The sequence below is a fragment of the Chinchilla lanigera genome, unplaced genomic scaffold, assembly GCF_000276665.1.
Source record: "Chinchilla lanigera isolate Chin_1 unplaced genomic scaffold, ChiLan1.0 scaffold00067, whole genome shotgun sequence".
Classification (NCBI taxonomy): domain Eukaryota; kingdom Metazoa; phylum Chordata; class Mammalia; order Rodentia; family Chinchillidae; genus Chinchilla; species Chinchilla lanigera.
In genome coordinates, this window is record NW_004955468.1 from 2,714,318 (window position 1) to 2,739,680 (window position 25,363).

Genomic DNA, 25,363 nt, shown 5'->3' on the forward strand with positions numbered 1-25,363 from the left:
TTGGGGAGGAAGTCGAGGATGAGGCTGTTTTTCCAGACACTTACTGTTGCTTCCCCTTCCTGGCTCTCTGGGGCCACAGGCTTTAAAAAAAAAAGGAGAGTTTGAATCCCAGGAGCATACAGACAAGGAAAACAGCCAAGGTGGAGGATAGAAGGTTTGTGCTAATTAAAGGTCCCTACAACTGATAGCTCTACACCCTGGCCCTTTGGGACACCATCTGGTGAGGGTCCCATGACAACCCCCCAGGTCTGTCTCCAGCCTATTTCCCAGGAGGAATGGGGAGCAGTTGGGAAGGGGAATGTGGAAGGAAGGGAAGGAGTGAATAATGGGGGGGGGGTTCTAGAAGAGCATCAAGAGTGGAGCTTTGGGGTCTCAGGCCAGATGCTTCATCTTTTTCCTGGAGGAGGACGGGAAAGGGGGTCTCAGGAAGGGGGAAAAAGCGAACAGTTGCAATTCCTGCAGGAGATAAGCAAGCAGAAGGAGCTTAGCCCATGCAAGTATGTATGTGCACACTGGGGTGGGGGCCAGGCCAGGCAGCATATGGTTATAAAATGCAGGGATGTGAGGATCAGGACTCAAAGCTAGAGAAACTAATGAGAAAGAGGCACAGGCGGAGGCTGGCAGAGAAATATTTATTGAGCTCCTGGTGTGCGAGAGACAGAATGTAGGGTAGCTGAAGTGATCAAGATGAGAACAGAGACCAAAGACAAAACAGAGACACATAGAAGCATAGAGACAGTGAAATAGTTAAAGATTTAATGAGAAAGAGAGAGAGAGAGAGGTCTCAAAGAGGTAGAGAAAGATAAATGAAGATGGAGAGAGAGACACACACAAAGAAAGAAGGAAGAGATGGAGAAGATGGACATAGGGACAAAAGGACACTCACACAGCCTTTACCAAAGGGCACCCCCACTGGCTGCTGGCAGATTTGAATTCCGGTTTTCATTACCTCCTCTGAGTGCCCTGCTCCCTGCACCCTCATGCTGAACATGCTCTCACACACTCACTCCCACATGCATGCACAGGTCACACTGTACTCTCAGCCCCATGCTCTCATTCTCACAGGTACACTCACACCTCTATGCACACAGATAGCTTCATCTCCCTCCCACACTCTCCCGAGTTCACACACACTCTTGTACACTTCTAAGCAAAGACCCCGGATGTCGCTGAGAGGCTGGTGTCTACTCAAGGAAGCAAGGGACTTGCCAAGGTCATGCATCTAGGCAGGGAAGGGCGGAGGAGCCATCCGCCCACGTGGCCCAGCTCTCTGCTCTCCATGCTGAACTGGGAGATGGTCCAGGTCTGACCTGCTCTCCCAGGCCCTCGGGGTCAAGAGGCTTGGGGAGGCACCAAAGAATATGCCCGGCATGTGCTGACAGGGGATTTCATGCTCCAGCTGGGCCGGGAGGAGCCTGCTGGGCAGTGGCTGGAGCTGGAGGCTCAGGAGGGGCTTGGAGGAGCAGCAGTATGAGAGAGAAGCTTAGGCTGGGTCCAAGGACCAGCTCAATGCAGCCACTGAACAATCAGCCTCTTGGCTCTCCTGGGCTCAAGGGGCCACTGGACTCTAAGCAGCAGGTGCAGGTGAAGGGGCTGTGAGTGGTTCAAGGAGAGCAGACACAGGAGTAGAGGAGAGAAGAAAGACAGAGACTGCTGCAGAGAGATAGAAACACAGAAACACACACACATCAGGGGAAGGGCGGTACACTCAGAGAGTCTCGTGGGGAGGAGTTTAACAGGGAAAGATAGAGAAGGAGGCAGAGGAGACCCTGAGACAGCAGAGGAGTGAAACAAATAAAGAGACAGTCCTGGGAAGGGAGGAAAACAGAGAAGGGGGAGAGGAAGAAGGAGGGGAGGAGAAAGAGCAAGAGGAAGAGGAGGAAGAGGAGACAGAGACACACAATGAAGGGCCCACAGACAGACCGTGGCAGATGTAGGTGGCAGATAATGGACACTGTGGCAGCCATGGCCAGAGGCAGTGGTACGGCCCTGAGGACCCCCTTCAGAGCTCCCCTGCTGTTCGTGGGGCTGCTGATCACAGGTGAGTGGGATCCTGGCCTTGTACCCAGTGTCTGCTGGCTCATTTCCCACCTTTTCCCTAGACTGACCCTCTGTCCCGTCCTCTGACCCCTTTGTGTCCCCAGGCCTGATCCAGTTGCCAGTCTCCACCTCAGTCCCTCGAGGGTTCTGGGCCCTACCTGAAAACCTGACAGCCGTGGAAGGGGCCAGGGTGGAGCTGAAGTGTGGCGTCAGCGCACCTGGCAGTGTTGTACAGTGGGCCAAGGATGGCCTGCTGTTGGGCCCCAACCCAGGGATCCCAGGTTTCCCGAGATACCACATGGAAGGAGATCCTGCTCGAGGTGAGGGATCAGAGCCTGGGACTCTGAGCCACCAGCAGAGGCTGTGGTCCTGACCGTGGGGGGGGGGGGGTCCCATCCACAGGTGAATTCCATCTGTGCATTGAAGCATGTGACCTCAGCGATGACGCAGAATATGAGTGCCAGGTTGGCCGCTCAGAGACAGGCCCTGAACTCGTGTCTCCCAGAGTGAGCCTCTCCATCCTGGGTATGGGTGAGAGACCCCCGTGACCCAGGAGTTGGGGCTCCCAGTCCCTCTCCCTCAGATCCTGGGTACAAGACTCATTTCCTGAGCAAGGAGTCTCGACCCAAATCTTCATGTCCTTCTCTGAGTGGGGGCTTATTTCAGACCTTTTCTCTCCAGTTCCCCCCAAGGTGCTTCAGCTGACCCCTGAGGCAGGGACCACAGTCACCTGGGTAGCTGGGCAGGAATATATGGTCAGCTGTGTATCTGGGGATGCAAAGCCAGCACCTGACATCACCTTCCTCCAGAGTGAGTGTTCATGAATTGAAGGGGGCAATGTGACACCCTGGAGTAGGGATGGGGTATATTCCTGACAAGTGCCCTCGGAGGTCCAGAAAATATGTCATCCCTGAGATAAGGACCTAGGGGCAGGGAAGGGTGTTGCTGAGGACAGCATGCAAACTGCTGGATGGGAGGGGATATCCTGGGGGAGGCATCTAGGAGGATGCAGATCAGCTGGCCTGGGGCCCTGGACAAGAGGAGGCTCAGGTGAGATATGGGCAGTGATGGCAGTTTAGAAGTGAGAAGTGGATTGCTTCTCGGCCACTTGGCTAAGATCAAGTGTAGAAATGAGAAGTGGAGGTGATGGGAATGCTCCTACCCAGGAGGAGAGGAGAAGGGAGAGCCACAGGACCCCGCCCTTCGGACTCTGGTGTTCAGGGATTCCTGAATGAGGGAGGGGACATAGTCGGCACAGCCAGGAGGAGGACTATCGTATCTGCCCCAAGACTTCCAGGCCACGCTTCCCAGCATCTATCCTGGGGGGAACCTAGCACCCCTCTGGCCTTCTTGTTGCCCTAAGGTGGACAAACAATATCCAGCATCTCTGTCGATGTGAATGAAGGGTCCCAGGAGAAGCTCTTCAGCATAGAGGCCACAGCCAGGTGTGCAGGTTGGCGATATCCTCTCCCTTGCCTGACCCATGACAGTCCAATATTTCAGCAATTCAAGCATGGAACTAGGGCTGGGTATGAGTATCTGGGGGCTGTTTTTGTGTGTGTGTGTGGGAGACTCAATTCTTCACTTGGACACTCAAAATTTTGTCAAGGGAACTCCAGTTCCTGGATATCAGACACAAAGGTTTAGGCCCGGTGTGGCCCTCTGAAACCTAACTCTTACTGTCAAAGCCCTGAATCTCTCCCTCGGAACTCCAGACCTTAGAAGAGTTCACTATGGAGATAGAGACCAGGCATGGGAACCTAGGGTCCTATTTCTTCACACTGACTCCCTAAATTTCAGATGATAGCGCTGACTCTACTTAACCCAACTTCCTATCCCAGGGTGATACCCCAGAGCTCGGATAATGGGCAATTACTAGTCTGTGAGGGATCCAGCCCAGCTTTGGTCAGCCCCATCAAAGCCTCAATCACCATGAATGTTCTGTGTAAGTGAACAGTTGAGCTATTGTGGGCACTGAGGGTGGAAAGCAGAATTTGAGGGTCCTGAGGGGTCACAGGGATTATGGAAAATTCAGGCAAAGAAAAAACATGGCAGTGCCAGATGTGGTGGCGTACACCTGTAATGCCAGCACTTGGGAGGCTAAAGCAGGAGGATCACCTTGAGTTCGAGGCCAGCCTGGGCTACACAGGGAGTTCAAGGCCAGCCTGAACTACATACCAAGACCCTGTGTTGAGGCAGGTTATGGGGACTAAAAAAAAATGGATGGGCTTCTCAGGCTTACTGAGTGACTGCTGCTCCCTAGTTCCCCCAGGACCTCCTATCATCGAGTGGCCAGGCCTAAATGAGGGGCTCGTTAGGGCAGGGCAGAACTTGGAGCTGCCATGCACAGCCCGAGGGGGAAACCCACCAGCCACACTGCAGTGGCTGAAGGTAAGAACAGAAGTAGGTGTGGGCGTGGGGGGAGGGCAGGGGCGAGGAGCTGGCTCTGAGCTGGTCTAGGCCTGTTCCTGTCTCTAGAATGGCCGGCCTGTGCACATAGCATGGGGCACAGAGCATGCGCATGCCACCGCCCGAAGTGTACTCACAATGACCGTTCGGCCAGAAGACCACGGAGCCAAAATCAGCTGTGAAGCCTACAACAGTGTATCTGCAGGGACCCAGGAACGAAGTGTCACACTGCAGGTCTCCTGTGAGTTCTGATATCAGCTGTCCATCTGTCGGCTCCTGTCCCAGTAAACCATCTGTCTGTGCCTCCAAATCACGCCTGTCTGATGTCAGAGACCTTATCCACATCCTCTGTCTCTCTGTCTGGAGTGGTATTGGGGCCCCCTGCCCAGCCATGTGTCTCTCCTCTGTCCATGTGTCCTGCAGTTCCTCCCAGTGCCATAACCATCTTGGGATCTGCATCACAGTCTGAGAACAAGAATGTGACTCTCTGCTGCCTCACGAAGTCCAGTCGCCCGAGGGTCCTGCTGCGATGGTGGCTGGGTGGGCGGCAGCTGCAGCCCGCGGAGGAGACAGTCATGGATGTGAGGAGGGGGTCAAGCCAAAAGGGGGCTGAAGGCATGCAAGCCGGAGCTGGCAGAGGCGGGTGGGCAGCTTGGAGGCCTTGATCCTCAAGGAGGTTGGGCAAGGGCCCTGATCTCCAGGTCTGGGAGATGAGGAGGTAGAGATGCTTAACTGTCCCTGCTGGAGTCTGGGGTGGACTGGGCCTCTGATATCATAACGGGGGGCACCTCAGCTCTCAAGTCTGAAGCTTGCTCCCTGCTAGGGCCTGCATGGTGGTCACATCTCCATGTCCAATCTGACCTTGCTGGTGCGCCGGGAAGACAATGGCCTGACCCTTACCTGTGAGGCCTTCAGTGAGGCCTTCACCAAGGAGACCTTCAAGAAGTCTCTCACCTTGAATGTGAAATGTGAGCCACTAACCTGGCCCAGGAAACCCACAGGTCCCTGAACCCCTGCTTCAGGCCCCAGCCTAGAATACTCTTTCTGCCTCTCCTCCCAGATCCTGCCCAGAAGCTATGGATTGAGGGACCCCAAGAAGGGCAGCACCTCCGGACTGGGACCCGCGTGAAGCTGGTGTGTTTGGCCATTGGGGGCAACCCAGACCCCTCCCTCATCTGGTACAAGGTTGGTGCCAGGCAACAGCTGTGGGGTGGCCAGGAAGGCAGGGGAAGGGCAAAGATTTCCCCTCCCTCAAAGTCGTGAGAAGACAAAAATTTCTTAAACAATACTGGAAATTCTGGATATTGGAAGGGAATTGGAAAAGACACAAATGTCTAAGGTAAATGGAATCTTAGGACATTTCTAGGAATTCTGGGAACACAATTCCCAAATAAAAGAAGGAATTCTGGATCAAGGTTGGAAATTATATAGATATGGCAATTAATTCTATTTAATATAAAGGAAATTCTGGTGAAAAAATCTCAGGGAAATGTGACGAATTTTAGGGACAGGTTATAAACTATAAAAGCTAGCTATTTGGGGGGAAAGACTTGTAATTCCACAGAATATTGAAAATCTATTAATATTACATTGAATTCTTGAAATTCATTAGAAAATGAAATTCCACTTAAAAAAGAAAATTTAACAGAATTCTGGGGAAAACTTGAGAAGTCAAGGAGCCACTGGAGATTCTGGGGGTGGGATTACAGGAGTGACAATGGAATTACATTTTAATTGGAAAGAATTCCGAGAAAATGCCAAGAATTCGGGCAACGCAGAGGATTCTAGTAAAAGATTAGACCAATAAGGAACTATGGGGGAAAGATTCAGCAATCTGTGGAGAGACACTGGAATTAAGGGAAAGGTCTGCCAAAGATTTCCTGTGGGGAAAGTGGGAAATTTTCAAGAGCAAGAATGAAAAAGGAAGGAATTCTGCACAAGGTTTGGGAGTTTAAAGGGAGTTTACTGGAACATAGCGTTTGGCAAGTAGTGCAGTTATAGACTTTGGGACTGGGTGGGGGTCACAGGAGGCCCAGGGGAGGCGGGAAAGACTCCGGGGCTGGATGTGCTCAGTTCCAGGCGCACTCCTTTACCCGGAGGGGTGCCCGTTGGTGGGGGTGGCTTCCGACCCCATGGGGATGTGTCAGGGCTGGGTAGGGAAGGCGGGGCTACCCGCAGTCCCCCAGCCAGGTCTGGTCCTCAGGACGCACGCCCGGTGATGGAGCCGCGGCCGCCCCAGGAGCCAAGGCGGGTGCAGCTGGGAAATCTGGAGAAGTCCGGGAGCACCTTCTCCCGCGAGCTGGTGCTGGTCCTAGGCCCGCCGGACAACAAGGCCAAGTTCTCGTGCAAGGCGGGCCAGCTGAGCGCGTCCACGCAGATCGTGGTGCTGTGTGAGGGCCCACGCGGGGCCGGGGGCGAGGCCGGAGGCGGGCCGGGGGCGGGGCAGTGGCGGTGGCGGGGCTTGCAGGGACCCGAGTGGGGACTGGATGCCGCTGAAGTGGATCAGGTTACCCCCTCACGTCTGAGCCGCTCTCTTCCTACCTGCTAAGTTCCCCCAACTAACTTGACGATCCTGGCCAACGCGTCGGCGCTGCGTCCAGGCGACGCCTTAAATTTAACGTGCGTCAGTGTGAGCAGCAACCCGCCTGTCAACTTGTCCTGGGACAAGGAGGGGCAGAGGTGAGTGTGCGAGGCCCCGCCCTTTCTTGGTATAGCCCCTCCCCGGTCTGGCTCCGCCCACCAGGTTCTAGCCGCGCCCATGTCCCCCATCCCTTGCATAACCCAATTTCCTGCTTGGAGCGCAGGCTGGAAGACATGGCCGCACCGCCCCAGAGCGCCCCGTTCAGAGGCTCTGCTGCATCCAGGAGCGTTTTTCTTCGGGTGTCATCCCGCGATCACGGCCACCGCGTGACCTGCCAAGCCCACAGCACCGAGCTCCGCGAAACCGTGAGCTCCTTCTACCGCTTCAACGTGCTATGTATGTGCGCCGACCCGAACCACATACACACATACACCCTAAAATACTCCAGTCTTCACTTTGACACTGTCTTTGATCCCTGCCTTGAATCTTACAACTTTCCTAGTCTTGCTCCCGACCCTGCACAAACGCCTATCCTGCTGAGCCCCCATCTTACTTTTTGCCTTCTGTGATGACTCATGAGCCCTATCCTGACCCTTCTCTCCATCCTTAAACTTGACCCTGACTCTATCCTTTTTCTAAATTGGATTTTTTTTTAGCGGGGGGGATCTTTTTGAGACAGGGTCTCACTATGCATGCAGTTCAGGCTGGTCTTAAACTCACTTTGATGCTCAGGCTGGCCTTGAACTCCCAACAATCCTCCTGCCTCAGCCTCCTGAGTGCTGGGATTACAGGCCTGCGCCACTACTCCCAGCTCTCTAAATTGGATTTTAATTTCCATCCTGAACTTTACTCCTAAGCTCAGCTCAGACACTGTTACCTTGTCTACAACCTTAGTCTTACTTGTGACCCTGACTTTAGCCTTTGAAATGGTCCTTGAACTCAATCCTAGCCCTGACTCTGACCTTACCTCTTGACTCCCTGTGGCACCTGCTCTGAAGACCCTCCCGAGTTCCTGGGGGAGCAAGTGCTAGTGGTGACAGCGGTGGAGCAGGGTGAGGCACTGCTGCCTGTGTCTGTGTCTGCTAACCCCGCACCTGAGGCCTTCAACTGGACCTTCCGTGGCTATCGCCTCAGCCCAGGTGCGGGGAGTGGGCATGCAGAGGGATGGAGGTCCCTGATGGTGGAAGGGCCTGCTAGCCCCTTACCCTGGCCTTCTGCAGCTGGTGGTCCCCGGCATCGCATCCTGTCCAATGGGGCTCTGCAGCTGTGGAATGTAACCCGTTCTGATGATGGCTTCTATCAGCTGCATTGCCAGAACTCGGAGGGCACCGCAGAAGCACTGGTGCGGCTGGATGTGCATTGTGAGCCCCCGAAATGCTATAGGAAACCAGGGTCTCTGGGAGTCCCACCTACCTTGGAAGCCACACCTACCCAAGGAATCTTGCCCACTGTGGAGTCTTTTTAATATAGAAGCTTTACCCACCCAGGGATAAACACCTGTCCTAAATCCCTCCCAGCATGGAACCCCTGTCCAGTAGAGACCAATTTGGAGTCTCTACCCAGAAAAGAAACCCACCTTCGGGAAACCAAACCCACTGTGGAAGCTCCACACCTACATGATACTGGCAGTGGGTCCAACAGTTATCACAGAAGCATGGTAGAGGATGGGGACAACTTCACCAGCCCTGAGAATCTCTAAGAAATCTCCTCCAAGTGCTTCACTTAAAGGGCAAATTGTGTCTACCCTCTTAAGTTTTATGGTCACCTGTAAAATACCTCTTGTACCTATAGCCCTCTCCCACTATGGCCTGTCTGGGCCCAAGTGCCTTCCCCAAGCCCCTGTCTCTCCCTAGATGCTCCTACCATCCGTGCACTCCAGGACCCTACTGAAGTGGATGTTGGGGGTTCTGTGGACATTGTTTGCACCGCTGATGCCAATCCCATCCTCCCAGACATGTTCAACTGGGAGAGGCTGGTGAGGACGCAAACTTTGGTGAATGCAGGAGGGGCAGGGGGTGTGGTTTCTTGACAGTAAGCTTGTTGGGAGTAGAGGCCATGTCTGTGTGACCCTGTATAACTATATATTCATTGGAGTAAGCCCCAGAAACTAGTGACTCTTTGTTGAAAGGCAGATGAATCGGTAGACGAGTGAGTGGTTCGGTGAGTGGATAGGTGGATGGATAGAGATGGGTGGATGGGTAGGTGGGCAGATGAAAGAGTGAAGTGAAGATAAAGCAAAAGTGAAAGGATGGGTGGATGATTGGATGGGAGCATTGAGTGGATAAACAGATCAGATTAGAGAGTAGATGAGTGGATAAATACACCATCAGTAGAAACATGTCTGGAAGGATGATGGTTGGATCAAGGGATGGATAGATCTGTGGAGATATGGACAAACAGACAACTGGATAAAAGACTGAACAGGCGCATGTATTTATGAGTGTGTACATATATGAGTGAATAGATGGGGTGAATAGATAGGGAGCTGCAAGGATGGATATATGGGTGCATAGAAAGAAGACAAATGATTGGATGAATGGCTGAGTGATGAATGGAAAGATAAATGGATGAATGGATAGACTTTTTAAATGGTGCCTCAGGTATGCTAGGGAAACTGTCTACCACTAAGCTACGTACTCAGCCTATATAAATGATTCAGTGAATGGGTGGACTGATGCATAGGTGGGTGGGTAGGCTGTTCGAGGCATGAGTGGTTAGATAAATGGATGGGTGAGTGGTTGGCTGATTGGTGGAGGAGTGGCTGAACTGGATAAGTGGTTGGATGGTTGACAGGAGAAATTTTTACTTCAGTAGCTCTTTGAAGGATGATTCTGGCTGGGAGAACGAGGCTACAGATGGGACATAGTTTGGGGGATGATGGACCTCAGGCCAACTCCCAGTCTCGGGTCTTCAGGATGAAGATGAGGAGGACCAGAGCCTGGATGACATGGAGAAGACGTCAAAGGGGTCCACAGGGCGCCTGCGGATTCGCCATGCCGAACTGGCCCAGGCGGGTGCTTACCAGTGCATTGTGGACAATGGAGTGGCACCTCCGGCCCGAGGGCTGGTTCGTCTTGTTGTCAGATGTGGGTAACACCCAAACCCCAGACTTTAGGCCTGCCTCTAAACCCCCTGCTCTTATGTCTTCCCACATATTCATGTGGACCACCCCCAACCTGTCTTAGTTGCCCCCCAGGTGGAGCATCCCACTCCCCTAACTAAAGTGGCTGCAGCTGGGGACAGCACCAGTTCTGCCACCCTCCACTGCCGTGCCCGTGGTGTGCCCAACATTGTCTTCACTTGGACCAAAAATGGAGTCCCTCTGGATCTCCAAGATCTCAGGTGAGCCTAGGCCCAGCCAGGCAGTGTTTCAGTCCAAACTCTGGTTCCCCCAGTGCCAGTTCCCCTCTCTGAGCATGCCCCTTCTCTCCAGGTACACTGAGCACACATACCACCAGGGTGGAGTTCATAGCAGTCTCCTGACCATTGCCAACGTGTCTGCAGCCCAGGATTATGCCCTCTTCACATGCACAGCCACCAACCCCCTTGGCTCGGACCACACCAACATCCAGCTCGTCAGCATTAGTATGATGGGTGGGGGCTGGGAGGATATGGGGGGCTCTCCTTGTGTCCACTCCCAAGTCCCTGGTTGGCCCCATCCTTGAAGTGTTCCTGACACCTGAGAGGTATTTATGAATGAGGAGGGAGTTTTTACCTGCCCTGATATTCCATGGGAGACTAGATGTTCTCTCATGTAGGGAGCCCACATCACACGTGCGCGAGCGCACACACACACACACACACACACACACACACACACATGCACAAAGATGGTGTAGGGGACTTATTGGCTCAAGTAACTGAAAAGTGAATTGTCAAGGGTTGAATCTAGGGTTAGTTGTCATCAGAACTTCTGCCCATCTCTTAGGTCGACTTTTCTCTGTGTTGGCTTTATTTTAAGCCTCCTCATAGTGGTCTGTTAGAATTCCCAGAGGAAATAGAATTCCTCCTGTTCCTAGCAGGTGGGTGGTAATTCTAGAATTAAATGTCATTGGCTCTATTTAGATTCCAGCTCATCCCTGAACCAAGTATCTGGTCAGAGGAGGACAGCACTCTGATTGGCCAACACTGGTCACATGTCCTACTAGGACTGGGGTTACTTCCATCAGAAGCATGTGACCTGAGAATGTGGAGGGTGGTTCTCCAAAGGAAATGCAGAGTGTTAATAACTAGAAAAAAATGAAGGGAATGGACATGATGTTAGCATACAAACAAAAATCCATTCTGTAGCACTCAGGAGGCTGAGGCAGGAGAATCACTTCGAGTTTGAGGCCAGTCTGGGCTACAAAGTGAGTTCAAGGCCAGTCTGAACTGCATAGTAAAACCATGTCTCAAAAAGACAAAAAAAAAGTGTACTTCAAAGATATATATACTATCCTCATTTTTAAAAATTCGCATATTCACTAAAATTTATTCCAAACCCATACTCATGGGGTTTTTGTGGTCACTCGGATACATGCACAGAGGGATGAACAGTTTGAGTCACCGAGTGGGCATGTTTCTAGCTGAGGTGGAACAAGGTGACATTCTGCCATATTGTTCCACAACTTATACAGTAAACAAATGTCCTTTTTCTGGTTTCTTTAGTGCCCCCTTTCACATTTTTGTAGTTGTTTTTGCTGTTTAAAATTATCCCCAATAATTTGTTGTAATTTGAAACAGTATCCTCACTAATCAGTGAGTTGCCCGGGCTGTATTTGACCTTGTGATCTTCCCGGAGTGCTGGGAGGACAAGCACAAACCACCACACTTGGCTAAAATCAACTGTATATTTAATATCATTCTTAGTAAAGACCTGGATAGAACCATTTTATATCCTCTGACTGCTTCTCCCACACTTCTGCCCAAAGGCCGCCCTGACCCACCGCTGGGATTGAAGGTTGTGAGCCTGACTCCCCACTCAGTGGGCCTGGAGTGGAGGCATGGTTTTGACGGGGGGTTGCCACAGAGGTTCCACATCAGGTGAGTCACTGTTGAGGCAAGTTAGAGGGGGTAGGAAGTGAAGGTTGAACTGACTCTTCCCTGTCATGCAGGTATGAGGCCCTGGAGACTCCTGGGTTTCTCTACGTGGATGTCCTACCACCCCAGGCCACCACCTTCACGCTAACTGGGCTGCAGCCTTCCACGCGATACAGGGTCTGGCTGCTGGCCAGCAATGCCATGGGAGACAGTGGGTTAACTCACAAGGAGATCCAACTGTCTATCACTACCCCAGGTAGGAAGGGACAGAGTTGGGCAGGCTGCAGAATTCCTCAGAGGACTTATAGAGTGGTTTAGTGAAGTGGATTCTATTGTTTTTTCCCTTTTACAAATGCAGTAACTAAAATCCAGTGAAGTTAAGTAAATGACCAAGGTTAAACAGCCAAAGAGAGGTGGAAGGAGATAAGATTGAAACTCAGGCAGATGAGCTCCAGAGATCAGCTTTTAGCCAATATCCTGTCTTGTCTGAATATGATTACTGACCAAGGGAAATTAGAAAATAGTGTGAGGCCAGGCATAGTGGCACATGCCTGTAATCCCAGCACTTGGGGGGGCTGAAAATAGTTTGATTTGAATGAAAATGGAAACATACAAATTTTGAGGGCATGGCTGAAGCAGTGCTTACAGAGAAATGTATGGCGTTAAGTATTTATATTAGATTTGAAAAAGAAAGGCCTCAAATGGACATTGTAAGTTTTCATTTTAGCCAGGCATGGTGGCACGTGCATGTCCCAGCACTCTGGGAAGCTGAGGCAGGAGGAGTGCCGTGAGTTCAAGGACAGCCTGAGCTAATAGCAAGAATCTGTCTCAAACAAACAAAAAGTTTTCATCTTAAACTAGAAAAAAAAGGAGCAAATTAAACCCAAAACAAGCGGAAGAAAGGAAATGATAAAGAGCAGAAATTAATGAAGAAAGGACCCCTTTCTCAATCCTACAATCAGCCTTTTTTCCCCCTCATTCCAGTCTTGCTTGTTAGCACTAAAACATAAAATACTAAATTCACTTCCCTGCTCTAAAATTTGTACTTCTGTTAAGAAATCAAGAGAGCCCATCTTTTTGTATTAACAAAACTGGTAATTCAGGTTACAGGACCTTGCACATCAGTAATAATTAATCATCATCATCATTATCATTGACATTTAAATTGCTATTAATAGTATTGCCATTATCATCAGTAATTTCCAGTTATCTTTGAAATAAGAAGCCATCCATGCCAGTTCCCATGAGTCTCAAAGTCAGCTGAAAAGCTTAATAAGAGGATAAGAAATACTTAAGGCTTATCTCAGATTCTTAGAATTAATTCTCTATATCCACCCTCCAGCCCTGGACCAGCCTTCCAGAGAGCCTTATGACCAGCCTCCTACGCAGCAACCTGCAGGCAAGTCCTCAATTCTGAGCCCCACCCCCTCCCCTGAGAGTTGAACCTTCTGGTCCCTGATCCCATCTCTGCTTCCTTGTTGGTTGCAGCTGCCTAAGACTCAGCCTGTCTTTGCAGACTTTCACTTGTATCCTTGGCTCTTTTTCTTGCTTAGAGTGATGCATTCTCATTCTTCCTGATTTAGTTTATTTCTAAAACAGCTGAAACCACACTCTGGGAGGAGGCTGTTTCAGTTAGCTCTAGCTGCATAACAAACCACCCCAAACACAAGTGCTTATAAAAAAAAAACACATTACTTCCAATGGTTCTTTTGAGTCCAGCAGAATAGTTCTGGTCTGGGCTGGTTTGAATCATCTCTATAAGCAGCTGGCAGCTGGACTGGGCCATGTGTCTGACAGTCATCTGGCTCTTAACTGGGACAATGGAGATAATGGCCATGTATCTCTCCTTGGTTTGCTCACCTGGAAGTGGTCACAGCAATGAAAGAAAGGATAAGCTGCAGTTTACTAGCATGTTGTAAGGGTCTGATTCTGTCACATTTACTGTGGTCCCACATGACTCAATGAGTCAGTGTGGAAGAGGATGACCCAAGAGTGGATACAGCAGGGGGACTGTGACCATTTGGTGGACAGGCTTCCTTCAGAGTTTGAGAGGAAGGTGGAAAGTGACATAAATTCAGCTGCTGTTGACACTAAAAAGAATTGCTTGGTTAACGAAATTGAAAATTCCAGGTGTGGCTGGATTTAGGTGCTCAAAATGCCCACCAGCAATCTGTTTTTCCCATCTCTCAACTTGACCTTCATCTGTGGTAGTTTCTTTCACAGGTTTTTCTCTCATCAGGGCAAAGAAGGAGCCAGCCATGGTGGCACATGCCTATAATTCTAGCACTATGAGAGGCTGAGGCAGGAGGATTGCGAGTTTGAGCCCAGCCTAGACAACTTAGCAACTTAGCAAGACCCTGTCTCAAAATTTTAAAAAAGAAAACTTAAGGCTTAGAATGTAGCTCAGTGTGAAAGACCTGGGTTCACTCCCTAGCACTGCAAGGGCAGTGGGGAGAAGCCTTTCTACACTTCCAGCTTTCTTTCCACTTCTTAGCGGCCCACAGAAGTATCCTAACTGTGTGACAAAAAGCCAGCCTGGGTCAAAGGCAGTGTCTGAACCAAAGGAAAGGGAGGTGGGTGATCTTATCCGCCAGGCTAGGCCATGTGCCCATCAAAGAGTCCTGCCTGGGCCATAGGGGCGGGAAGCAGGGAAGTGGCTGCTCCCCAAAGGAAAACAAATGGCATTAGCAGAAGAAACAGAAATAGATGCCAAGCAGATGTTTACTTAGGAGTCTCTGTTCTTAGGGATATGGCAGCCTGATTCTGACGGGGGTCAAAGGTGGTGGAAATAAGTCACTTGCTATGGGATTTGCAGGGTCACTAGAAGTGCTTTTAAAAGGGAAAAACTTTGAGGACAAATGCTTGATTATTCTAAGGCTCAGAGGTATGAGTTTGCTTGAGTGATTCTGGAAACTGCTGCTGGTTAGTTTGTGTGGCTGGAAGGTCCAACACAAAGGTCAATGATTGGCGGGTAAGGCTGGAGCTACGGGAAGAGACCAGATCACTCGACTCCACAGCTGGGGCGCTGAACTCTCCTTCTCAGTCCAGCTACTGCTCAGGCACGGGTAGGACCTGCTGCTAATGCCTTGACTTGAAAAAAGAGCCACTTGCCTTTGGATGGCAAAAAGGGGTGAGAATAGAGACCCCTGCTCATTCACTTCTTTCATCTTGAAAGAGAGAGTTTGATTTCTTTTCACTACTAGAGACTGAATCCAGTGAACTACACTGTCAGCCCATTGTTAAAATTAAAAAAATTTTTTTTGCAGTACTGGGGACTAGATCCAGAACCTTCAAACTAAAGTACATCCCCAGGCCATTAAAAAAAATTTTATTGAGACAGGGTCTCTCTAAATCATTAAATTACCCAAGTTGAGTTTAAGCTTTTGCTCCTCCTGCCTCACCCTCCCAAAGTGCTGGGATCCTAAGTATGCATTGCCATGCCTGGCTGCCCTTTTTATTTTTATTTTGAACAGGGTCTTACTAAGTTACTCAGGCTGCCTTCAAACTTGCAATCCTCTTGCCTCGGCTTCCCTAGTAGATGGGATTACAGGCATGTGCCACCACACCCACCTAGGGATAGGCTTTCCTAAGAGTCCACTCCAGGTGTACAGCCCATTGCCTGGGGTCACTGAGGGGCATCTTCCCCCCAGAATCCCCAGGACTGCCCCTCCTGCCTGTGATGTTTGCAGTCGGGGGTCTTTTGCTGCTTTCCAATGCCTCATGTGTTGTGGGATTCCTCTGGTGGCGAAGACAGAGGCATCTCGCTGAGGGTGAGTAGATACCTCCTTCCCAATGGGATAGAGACCCCAGGGCGATGGAGACCCTCGGGTTACTACACAATGGAGGTTTCTCCAAGGCCAAGTGAGCTGGGACAGGGTGGGTGCTGACCCTTTCCCTATTTTTCCCAGGTATCTCAGAGAAGACAGAGGCAGGGTAAGTGGGCACGTTTTCTGGAAAGAAGACCCTGAGGGAAGAGGTCTGGGGGTGACAGGTGGCAGAAAGTCAGTATCCAACTGCCGTCTCCATTGTGGAAGGTCAGAGGAGGAGGACCGAGTCAGGAATGAATATGAGGAGAGCCACTGGACTGGGGACCAGGACACTCGAAGCTCCACAGTGAGTGGGGCGGCCTGGACAGCCTTACAGACAGGGAATGATGGATTTCATCAACGGCTTCAGGTTAATCATTGCCCTTTTCTGGATCTATGGAAAAGATTTTACTTGTTTTTCTGTGTGTGCACACATGACAGGTTAGCACGATAGAAGTAGAGCCACATTACCACTCCTTGAGGGACTTCAGCCCCCAGCTGCCCCCCACACTGGAGGAAGTGGCTTATACCCGAGGTGAGTTGTGAAAACATCAGGATTTCTGCATCCCGAGGTACCCATGTCTTATAGGCTGGGTGCCCTAATCCTCCAACTTCCCACACCACAGGTCTTAAACAGGAGGACGTGGCTTTTCCTGGGCACCTGTATGATGAGGTGGAGAGAATATATGCCCCACCAGGGGCCTGGGGACCCCTTTATGGTGAAGTGCAGATGGTGAGCAGATTTGTGTTACCATTCCATCTAGGCTGGTGACCCGCTTTATGCTGTTGTATTAGGGTAAGCTAGCTGCTGTGACAAAGAGGCCTGCTTAATGCAGGTTCTGCAGAAAACAGTCTATTTCTTTTTTACATAGCTGTCAAAGGTGAGCCCTGCTGTACATCGTTATTTGAAACCCAAGTTCTTTCCACTGTGTTCCTTTACCATTTCTTATCACATCCATTGTCCTGGTCTATGTGGATAGGAAGATTCACTGGAGGTTTCAGCTGGAGGGAGAAGGGAAGAGCAAATGTGGTAGAGGCACAATCCAGCCTCATGGCCCAGGCCTAGAAATTGTACACATCTGTCAGTGACTACATGGTCACATGGCTACACCTAACTGCAAAGGAGGCTGGGAAATGTAGTCTTTTTTTTTTGGTACCGGAAATCGAACTCAGGACCTTGCACTTGCCAGGCAGGCACTGTGCCGCTGAGCTATATCCCCAGCCCAGAAATGTAGTCCTACTTGAGAGCTATGTGCCTTACTACACAGTTCTGTTCTTACAGAAGAAAAAGGGGACACATTTCCTTTGAGACTTAGCCATCTCCACCACACTGGTTAAGCAGATAGAAAGAAAAATATTTTTGTCTACTCAGTTGTAAAGTTAGGAGACAGAATTGTTGTTAAGACCAGCTGGACACAGAATTTCTTCCCTAAAGATTTTCCAGAAGTCCAGCTTTGTTCCTGTTAGGTAAAAATCTTCAGATAAACAGAATACCTCTTTCTCAATAGCTTTAAAGGCCCAACACTGACATATTGGTCTAGCTTGGATCATATACTCATTGTTGAGCCAATCATCAAAGCAGGAAATAGTAGCTGGGTGTGGTGGCACACACCTGTAATCCCAGCATTTGAAAAGCTGAGGCAGGAGGATTAACACAAGTTTGAAGGTTGGGCTACATAGTGAGTTCAAGGCCAGCCTGAACTACATAACAAGACTCTTGTCTCCAATAACCAAATCAAACCAAAACAGGGAATAATATATACCAATTGGAAAGGCTTGGAGCAGTGCCCACTCATAGGACCAGGGAATAGCATCCAGCCATACTCATTTCGCTGGACTGAGAGTGGAAGAGGACAGAGAACCCAGGGGAAGTACAGACTGTGGCTGGGCACATGAAAACATAGAAACTTTGACCAGACACCTACCCATTGTCTTACAGTAAGATAGGTGGAACAGAATGCCCAATTCTCTACATGACCTTGGCTAATGTTAGGCACCTGTGGACCAAGCCATTCCCCACTGGAACAACATCCCACCCGGGTGCACGGTTCACAGATCACAGAACCACACCACATCACGAAGGAAATAGCGTGTGCAAACGCTGTCCATGGTGCTGGACCATATGGGCCTTCAAAAGCACAGATGGAGTCTGCAGACTTTTTCTGTATGGGGTCAGAGAGTAAATGTTTTGGGCTTATGGCACATATGGTCTTCCTCAAAACTACTAAGCTCTGCCATAGTAGGTAAAAGCAGTCATAGCTAATACACAAATGATTAAGTGTGGCTATGTTCCAATAAAACTTTATTTTTGAACACTGACATTTGAATTTCGTATAATTTTCATATGTCACAAATATTATCCTTCTTTCAATTTTCTCAACAAATTATAAATATCAAACCATTCTTAACTCTCAGGCGATTAAAAAAATATCAGGCAACAGGCCATGTTTGGCTCACAGGCCAATCTGCTCTACTTTGCCGAGCTGAACAACTATTTTTCCCCAGCTGTAGAGCAAATCTATGTCCCCAGCAAATATCACCCTTTGTGGCCCTTTTCCTCTTTTTTTTTTTTTTTTTTTTTTTTTTTTATGGGGAAATTCCAATACCCGCTATTCTGAGGTGATTATCAGGTTGCAAATTATTTTTTTGGTTTTTCTCCCGTACCGGGAACTGAACTCACGACCTTGCGCTTGCCAGGCAGGCGCTTTGCCGCTGAGCTAAATCCCCAGCCCCCCTCTTCTGTTTTGTTGGAGAAACATTTTGGAAATGGATAGGACTAACAGGAACATGACTTGATAGCTCATATCACAAGCTTTTTAAAGTTTTCATATTCTTGACATTTAAATTATTTTCCTGAGATGAAATCATGGGATATCTTGGACTTGTTTGCAAATAATCCAATTGGTGGAAGTGGAGGGTGAGAAGACAGATTTAGATAAATAACCAGTGAACCTTTGATAGCTCAGCTGGCAGAGCAGGGAACTGTAGATAAATAAACAGGAACTAAAGGTCAGTACTATGAAAGTTAAATGACGAGTACATGGGGGTTCATGAGCAAGACTGGTAATCATCACTGTCTTCTCTGTGTACATTAGACATTTTCCAAGTTAGTTAAAAGCTAAAATATTTTTCCTGGGAAGTTGAGCAGGAAAGTGTGTCCTTCAGAGCTGTGATTATAACCCATAGGCCTTTTCTCTGTGGTTCTAACTCCACTTTTATTCTATCAGGGCCCCTATGACGTTTGCTGGCCTGAGGACAAGTATGATGATCCAGGAAGAATCTATGACCAGGTGGCAGGAGATCTGGGCACTATGGAAGATTCTCTTCCCTTTGAGCTAAGGGGTGATCTGGTGTGACGGCCTTCTCAGCAGTGCTTTCTTGCACCTACAGGACATAATACTCTAATGGTCCTTTTCATTCCAGCCTGGCTGAGCCTGTGAAGTGAGCTGCATAGGATACAAAGTGAATAGATTTTTTTCTGGAGAGGCCATGGGGGAAATGTGTGTAAATGACAGAAGATAATTCAACCTGGTGTCAGAGTATAAACAAGGTTCTTCCTGGGTTTGGCTTTAAGAACTAAACTTCTCCAAAGTGACAGGGTAACTTGCAAATGGCATCTCAACAACAAAACTTTGAGCCAGGTATTGTGGCACAAACCTGTAATCCCAGCACTCTGGAAGACTGAGACAGGAGGATAGCAAGTTTGAGTCCAGCCTGGGCAGTTTAGGGACTTAGAGAGAAACCTGTCTGAACTTGGGGGGGTTGGGGTTGGGGTTGGGAGTGTAGCTCAGTGTGAAGGCCATGGGTTCAATCCCCAGCACCATGATAGAACAAAAAACACAAACGAAATTCAGTCCTTTTTGAGTTTGATTACATTTGAAATAGCTAATGGTTATATCCTGCCTATTTTTATTTTGTTATTTTTTATAGTATCTAAAACACCCTATATAAACTCTGACACATGTAAACATAAACTATTAAAAGAAGGTAGATGCAAAAAAATGTATATTGTATGATTTCATTTATAGGCAAAACTAATTTATCATACTTTTTTGCATAAGAGAATGCATTGTTCTTAGGAAGTATGCACTATTATACATTTAGCATAGGAGGGTATTGTGGCTTCAAACTATTCTGAAACAGCTGAGAAAAAGTGTACATGTACACAGGAATAGAAAACAATAAAGCAAATGCAGTAAAATGTTAACATCTGAGGAATGTGGGTAAAATGCATATTGTAATTTTTTGCATCATTTTTGGAACTGTTCTGTAGGTCTGAAATTATAGCAAAATTAAAATGTAAAAGTTACTGTAAAGGTGCATGGTAATATAGAAAGCAAGCAACAGCACGTGCTGCTGGATCTCAAAAGTTATACAACTCTGCCCAGCACTTTTCACCTTTCCATGGTTACACCATATTTTGCTTAAATCCCTCAGCAGATTTCCTCCATTCTCCCCTTGTGGCTTTTTTGCTTTCTTCCTTGATCCTAATTATTGCCTGTCCAAGGACTGGCTGCCCCAATTCTATAACACCTCGAAGCCCAGCATCACAAAGTTCCTGTCTCTGACCTGTTCTGAATTTCAGATGGGCTAAATCTGACTGGGTCATCTTGATTAAGAAAAAGAAATTACAGGGATAAATTGGTAGAACTGCCTCAGAACCCCATTTGTTGTGATATTTTGAAGTTGAATATTCATATATTCTGTGGTCCAACAATCTGCTCTTATGGTCTGCCTAAGAAAAACTTCTTCACATGTCCAAAAAAGCTCTACTTATAACAGTAAAAGTCTCAGAGCAACCCAAATGCTTATCAGTGGGAGAATGAATATATATATGAATATATATGAATATATATAAATGGGAACTTCATATATATTAATATATTCATATATGAATATATATAATTATATATCATATATGAATATATATAATTATATATATTCATATATAGTCAAATATATATTTATATATATGAATATATATACACACACATATATAATGAAATATTATACAGCAATCAAAATGAATAAGCCAAATGAATCTTAGCAATGTGCTACTAAGAAAAAGAAGTCTCCAGAAGTTACATACAACATAATATCTCTCTTACCAAGTTTAAAAAAAAAAAAACCTTAAAAAAGTTCTAATAATATATCCAAAGGAAAGCAAGTCAAAGATGAACACATGATTGAAGATGTTACTTACCTTTAGAAGGCATATTGACAGGGATGATGATATGGTCAGATGTAGATCATTGTCAGCTTTCATTTTGTGTGATAGTTTTTGTTTTGTTTTGTTTTGTTTTTGTACCAGGAATCAAACTTAGGGCCTAGTGCTTGCCGGGCAAGTGCTGTGCTAATGAGATATATCCCCGGCCCTTGTGTGATAATTTTGCAGCTATTTATTATCAAAACCTAAAAAAAGTTAGAGGACTCATATTCCTGATTTCAAAAGTTCCTACAAAGCTACAGTAATCAAAACAGTATGGTACTGGGATAAAGACAGACATATAGACCAGTGGAATACAATAGAGTCCAAAAATAATCCTTCTCTTATAGGGTCAAATGCTTTAAACAAAGACGTCAAGACCATTCCATGGGAAAAGGATAGCTTTTTACAAATGGTGCTGGGAGAACTAGATAGTCAATGCAGAAGAATGTATTTGGAGTCTTACCTTATGCAGCAGCACTTCAGTTCACGAACTTATTTCTTTCCATGATTCTGGTTGCAGAGTGAGAACTGTACCACATATTAAAATTAACTCAAAACAGGGAAAAGACCTAAATTGAAGAGCTAAAACTGTAAGACTCTCAGAATAACACCAAGGGCAAAATCTTATAACATGGAACTTTAGCCATGGTTTCTGGGATGTGACACCAGTGGCACAGGTAATAAAAGAGAAAAAAAATAGAAAGATTGGCCATCATAAAAATTTTTCAGGGAGACTACATGCCCGTAGTCTCAGCTGCCCAAAAGGCAGCAGCAGCAGGATCACTTGAGCCCAAGAGTTTGAGGCCAGCCTGAGCAATGCAGTGAGACTATCTAAAAAGAAAAAAAAAATTAAACCTTTTGTGACACTATTAGCATGGCAAAAAGTATTTGCAAGTCATACAGCTAATAAGGGGCTAATACCTACAACACATAGAAAACTGCTAAAACTCAACAATAAAAATAAACTGATTTAGTAATGAGCAAAGGATTTGAATAAACATTTCTCTAAAGATAAATAAAAGGCCCAAAAGAAGAGGATCACTAATTATCAGGGAATGCAAATCAAAACCACATTGATGGAGGCTGAGGCAGGGGGATTGTTGTGAGTTTGAGGCCAGCCTGGGCTACAAAGTGAGCTCAAGGCCAGCCTGAACTGCATAGTGAGACCCTGTCTCAAAAAAGCAAAACAAACAAACAAACAAACAAAAAACCACAGGGGCTGGGGATTTAGCTCAGCGGCACAGCACCTGCCTGGCAAGTGCAAGGTCGTGAGTTCAGTTCCTGGTACCAGGGGGGGAAAAAAAATCACATTGAGATACCACCTCATATGCATTAGAATGGCTATTTTTTTAAAGCAAAGAAATCAGTAAATAATAATTATTAGCAAAGAGATGGAGAAAATGGGAACTTCATATGCTATTGAAGGGAATGTAAAATGGTTTAGCTGCTGTGGAAAACAGTCAGCAGTTTTTCTCAAAAGATTAAACATAGAATTATCCAGCAGTCCCATTCTGAGTTTAGACCTAAAAGAATTGAAAAAAGAGTCTCAAAGAGATTTTCATATCCATGTTCAAAGCAGCATTACTCACATAGCTAAAACATGGAGGAAACCTAAGTGTCCATCAGGGAATGAGTGGATAAACAAAATGTAACATATAACACAGTGTAATCTTATTTACCCCTAAAGAGGAAGGAGAGGGCCAGCAATATAGCTCAGTGGCATAAGCACCTGCCTGGCAAATGCAAAGTTCTCAGTTTGATTCCCGGTACCAAAAAAAAAAAAAACAAAAGTCAAACCAATAAAGAGGAAGGAAATTCTGTCACATGCTATAGTATAAATGACTTAAGGACATTACACTAAATGAAGTAAACCAGTCACAACAAGACAGGTGCTGCGTGTTCCACTTCTGTGAGGTACTTGGTAGTCAGATTCGTTACAACACACAGTATAGTGGTGGTGGTCAGGGGCTGGGTAAAGAGAGCAATAAGAAGTTATTGCTTCATGGATAAACCTCAGGGGTCAGAGAGGGGAAGTTATTTGTTTCAGGTCACACAGCAAATATAACATGGGCGTTGCTGGGACTTGAACCTTGGTCTAGTGAGAGTCCAGCCTTCAAGGACGTTTTTGACCACAGACGTTTTAGGGGAATATTACTTGTCTTGAATCTGAGTCTAGAGCTTGAAAGTTCAAAATTGTCTTTGGTTTCCAGATTAGTTTCCTCTGTACTCATAATTTATGGTTTTGAGGTAAACTTCAATACCAAGAGTCTTCTTTTGATTTTTTTTTTCCAAGCTATGCCAGCATGGCTTGGCATAGCTCCTCAAAAAGACTGCTTTCTTCCCTGGGTATAGTGACACATGTCTGTAATCCCAGCAACAAGGAGGTTGAGCTAGGAAAATTGCTGCAAGTTTGAAGCCAGCCTGGGCTACATAGTGAGTTCAAGACCAGACTGAACTAGGTAGCAACACTCTGTCTCAAAAAAACAACAAAAAATGATTAAGATGGTAAATTATGCCAGGTGTGGTGGTGCATGCCTGTAATGCCAGCACTTAGGAGGCTGAGGCAGGAGAATCGCCATGAGTTCAAGGACAGCTTGGGCTACATAGTGAGTTCAAGACTAGCCTAAACTATGTAGTGAGAATCTGCCTCAAATTTTTTAAAAAAATGGTAAATTTTATGTATATTTTACCACAATTAAAAAATTGGAAAAAAAAACCCCTACTAACTAAACACAAAGGTGGGCCAATCCATTCTGTCTTCCTGAGGGCTCAGAAGGAAAAAGAAAACCAAAACAAAAGTGGTCAGGCACAACTACGTGCTGTGGGATGTAACCTGACAAGCATTTTGTAAAACAGCTTGGCAGTATCTACTAAATTAGAACATAGTGATACCCTATCACCCAATAATCACACACCCAATACCGATACTTATACATGTGAACAAAAATACATGAGCTAGAAAGTGTATTGATGTCGGAAACAGGAAACCATCAAAGAGTTCATGAAAGAATGAGTAAACTAATTGCATAGTTACCCAATGGGTACTATCGCAGTGGGGATGAATGAACTACTGACCTGCAGGAAAAACAGGGAGGATCTCACAAGCATAATAGTGAATCAAAGAACTCACCCCCCAAAGAGAACACACTATATGATTTCATCCGCTCAAAGTTAAAACAGACTAGTATGTGGCATTAGAAGTCAACAGTGGAAAGAAAGAAGTGAAGAGTGTATCTTTAGGAGACAGAAGGATAGTGATTAGAGCTGCAGCGAGAGCTCCTGGGGGCTGATAGTGTTTATTGAGCAGCGGATAATTACATGGGTGTGAGCACTTTCAGAAATTTATCATGCTGAACTCTTGTGATATGGGCACATCTCATTATACATCGTACTTTATTAAAATCTTTGCATTATGTTTCGTAGGCAGCATTGTGGTTGGGACTGGGCTTTCTCATATGGTGGACCAAAAAAAAAAAAAAATCATCACATTTATATCATAGTTTGGTTTCAAGAAAAATGCCAGTATATTTAAAACCATATTTTTTTGTTTGTTTGTTTGTTCTTGAGACGGGTCTTGCTATGCAGTTCAGGCTGGCCTTGAGCTCACTTTATAGCCCAGGCTGGCCTCGAACTCCAAACGATCTTCCTTGCCTCAGTCTCCTGAGTGCTGAGATTACAGGCATGCGCTACCACGCCCAGCTAAAACCATATCAAAAGTGATCATATATGTATATATTATATTACTAATGAGACTAATAATGGTATTAATTTTAAAACCCGCATGAACGCCTATAAGGATGTTTTCAGGTTGATCAGATACACACACAATGCCCAGGATTCCTGGCTCCTGACTTTTTTTTTCTTTCTTTGTGGTGCTGGGGATGAAACCCAGGGCCTTGTGCGTGCAAGGAAGGAATTCTCCCACTGAGCCCAATCCCCAACCTACATGGCCCCTGACTTCTAAACCTTTGTGGGTCCTCACGCATGCGGCAACCACAAAGTTCGCGCAAGTTTCCGAAATTCCCATCAGAGGGCGGCACCACTCCATTTAAGAGTCTGCGAGTGGAGAATGAGACCCTGAAGCAGCACGTGTGCAGAGTTCTGGAGTTCAGCGGGGAGATCTGTGCTGGTGGATGACCCTGGTCAAGGGTGTGTGTGTCTTGTGCGTGAGAATGGCCACTGAACTCCGATATTAAAGGGTAAGTAGCTATGCGAGCGTCGACCCAGAGAGGACTCCAGGAGCACGGCGCCGGGAGGGATTTTGCTAACATTGCTGGAGAATAAAGTCGAGAGGAAGTG

At 47.1% G+C, this 25,363-nt stretch overlaps 1 protein-coding gene across 2 annotated transcripts; it reads left to right on the forward strand.

Annotated features, from left to right (window-relative positions):
• The first annotated feature begins 1,410 nt into the window (after nt 1–1,410).
• Nphs1 (nephrosis 1, congenital, Finnish type (nephrin)) lies at nt 1,411–19,857 on the forward strand. 2 transcript variants are annotated; one of them, XM_013522546.1, is made up of 29 exons: nt 1,411–2,041; nt 2,145–2,360; nt 2,443–2,565; nt 2,722–2,850; nt 3,404–3,485; nt 3,882–3,985; nt 4,304–4,431; nt 4,519–4,690; nt 4,873–5,030; nt 5,273–5,417; nt 5,510–5,634; nt 6,653–6,839; nt 6,999–7,128; nt 7,254–7,426; nt 8,029–8,169; nt 8,251–8,391; nt 8,884–9,005; nt 9,945–10,116; nt 10,216–10,372; nt 10,464–10,615; nt 11,941–12,052; nt 12,124–12,305; nt 13,392–13,448; nt 15,700–15,819; nt 15,958–15,982; nt 16,084–16,162; nt 16,297–16,390; nt 16,482–16,588; nt 19,083–19,857. In XM_013522546.1, exons 1-29 carry the CDS (start codon nt 1,903–1,905, stop codon nt 19,209–19,211), a joined length of 3,801 nt encoding a protein of 1,266 aa, XP_013378000.1. In that variant the 5' UTR covers nt 1,411–1,902; the 3' UTR covers nt 19,212–19,857. The 2 variants fall into 2 exon arrangements, with proteins under 2 accessions (XP_013378000.1, XP_013378001.1); XM_013522547.1 differs by lacking the exons at nt 1,411–2,041; nt 2,145–2,360 and having other exon boundaries at nt 2,467–2,546.
• The last annotated feature ends 5,506 nt before the right edge of the window (nt 19,858–25,363 follow it).

What these genes read in the sequence shown, in the direction of transcription:
- Nphs1 (XM_013522546.1), top strand. Translation starts at nt 1,903, where the DNA reads ATGAAGGGCCCACAGACAGACCGTGGCAGATGTAGGTGGCAGATAATG. An exon ending in CGGAGGAGACAGTCATGGAT is followed by an intron (nt 5,031 to 5,272) that starts GTGAGGAGGGGG and finishes GCTCCCTGCTAG; the next exon opens with GGCCTGCATGGTGGTCACAT. An exon ending in CCTCCCTCATCTGGTACAAG is followed by an intron (nt 5,635 to 6,652) that starts GTTGGTGCCAGG and finishes TCTGGTCCTCAG; the next exon opens with GACGCACGCCCGGTGATGGA.